The sequence below is a fragment of the Hypomesus transpacificus genome, chromosome 12 (genome assembly GCF_021917145.1).
Source record: "Hypomesus transpacificus isolate Combined female chromosome 12, fHypTra1, whole genome shotgun sequence".
NCBI lineage: Eukaryota > Metazoa > Chordata > Actinopteri > Osmeriformes > Osmeridae > Hypomesus > Hypomesus transpacificus.
This window is the reverse complement of record NC_061071.1, coordinates 4,977,704-4,979,373: the sequence shown is the minus strand read 5'-3', so window position 1 is coordinate 4,979,373 and position 1,670 is coordinate 4,977,704. Positions and strand designations below refer to the sequence as shown.

The 1,670-nt window shown below is 51.1% G+C and overlaps 1 protein-coding gene across 3 annotated transcripts in view; it reads left to right on the top strand.

The window, feature by feature from the left end:
• The first annotated feature begins 317 nt into the window (after nt 1-317).
• Nucleotides 318-1,670, top strand: part of spega (striated muscle enriched protein kinase a) — a 42,053-nt gene continuing 40,700 nt past the window's right edge. For all 3 annotated transcript variants that reach the window (XM_047030824.1, XM_047030823.1, XM_047030821.1), the window contains exons 1-2: nt 318-502; nt 869-1,528. In XM_047030824.1, coding sequence (XP_046886780.1) covers nt 1,093-1,528 — 436 coding nt within the window. In that variant the 5' untranslated portion in view covers nt 318-502; nt 869-1,092. The remainder of the gene's footprint in view (nt 503-868; nt 1,529-1,670) is intronic.

The following is a 1,670-nucleotide window of genomic DNA, read 5'->3' as shown; positions in this document are numbered from 1 at the left end:
CAATACTTTGACTTGTCTCCTTCTCTCTTTATTTCTCTCTCTCTCTGGGTATGTGTCTCTCTTTGTATCTTTCTCTCTCTTCCTCTCTCTCGTCCACCCCCCTTCTCTCTCCGATATCTTTACACAATATCTCTCGCCCACTCCCACCGCCCTTCACTTCTCTCTCTGACACTCTCTCTTTGCTCCTGCCCCCACCCCTCTGCCCCCACCCCTCTGCTCCCACCCCTCTGCCCCCACCCCTCTGCCCCCACCCCTCTCCCAGGGAGGGTGTAAGCTGACCCTGCACCCCAGAGCCCTTCAAAGGGGTCGGAGCTCAGGCTGCTAATGCCACATGATCCAGACAGGACTCGCGCTAGGCTGTCCTGCCCGTCTGAGGACGCTACACACACCGCTCACCCTAATTGATTTGAGATGAAACTTTTGGCTCTCCAGATCTCGTGTTACTTTGACTGGATTTTGTGAGGATGTGACAAGAGATTCCATCAATGGCACTGTCACCAAGGTAAGCCAAGTCCGTAAGTTGATCAAATTCTATTTTGGGGTTTTACATAAGAGTTATTTCATGGTTATTGTATAACAATTTAATAGAATTAACTTAGTAACATGTATAAGGTGCTTATGTTATTGTAAATGTTGTCTCATTACAGTTGGTGATTGGATAGAGTAAGACAAACTGTGAGACAGCTGGGTTTCTGTAATTACACTTTAAATGCGTATGCTACATGGTAACTACACAGTAATGACATAGTTTTAACAATGATGGTATTTTAACATGATAATTCAGCATGACATCATAAAGATCACAAGTTGTGATGGTTCAAAAGCCATAAGAACTTTAGTTCCCCAACTTACAAACTACAACCTTCAGTCTACAGTCTGAATGTGTACCAGAATGGAGAGCTCAATGTTGCTGTTGGTGATGGATCTGGAGCTTCTGGAAGCCCTGGAGGATTCCGACAAGACCCTCCAAAAGCAGGAGCCCTGACGGGTGTCAGAGGTTCTGAGTCACTTCAGCACAGTCTTCTCCAGACCTCTGACCCACCAGAACACCTCCACACCCCGAACCAGCTTGCCAACTCGTCTGCTTGCACCATGGACAAATCCCAAGTGTCAAAAACCCCAAAAATGGCCAACACCAGTGGAGCTCACAATGGCCCCTCCAACATCCCCTCTAAACGGGCAAAAGTTGCCAACTTGGACCGGTTGGTACCGGACCCCGGGACAAAGGAAGACACCTTCCCCCCTGATGCGGCCCTTCCGGTCTTCCTTCGTAAACTCCGCAAGGCGGCTGTAGGCACGGGATGTGACATCAGGCTGAGGGTGTCGGTGGGGGGACACCCGCGCCCCACCCTGTGTTGGTACCATAACGAGGAGGAGCTGCAACCCCCCTCGGGTGACGGGGACACGGGGGGGCTGTGGATCAGGGACTGCAAGCCTGGCGACGCTGGCCTCTACACGTGCGTGGCCACCAACAGTCTGGGGGAGGCCAGGAGCAGCGCTCTGCTAGCCGTGATGGACCTGGGCGAAGGTGAGAGCTGGGGTAGACGGTGTTTGGGGGGGGGGGGGGGTTGAAGATGAGGAAAGGACTGTGATAGGTAAATGGAATGGCCTGAGATGTTGAAGGAATGACCGAATGAATGAACAAATGAAGCAATGGACGAACAAAAAAC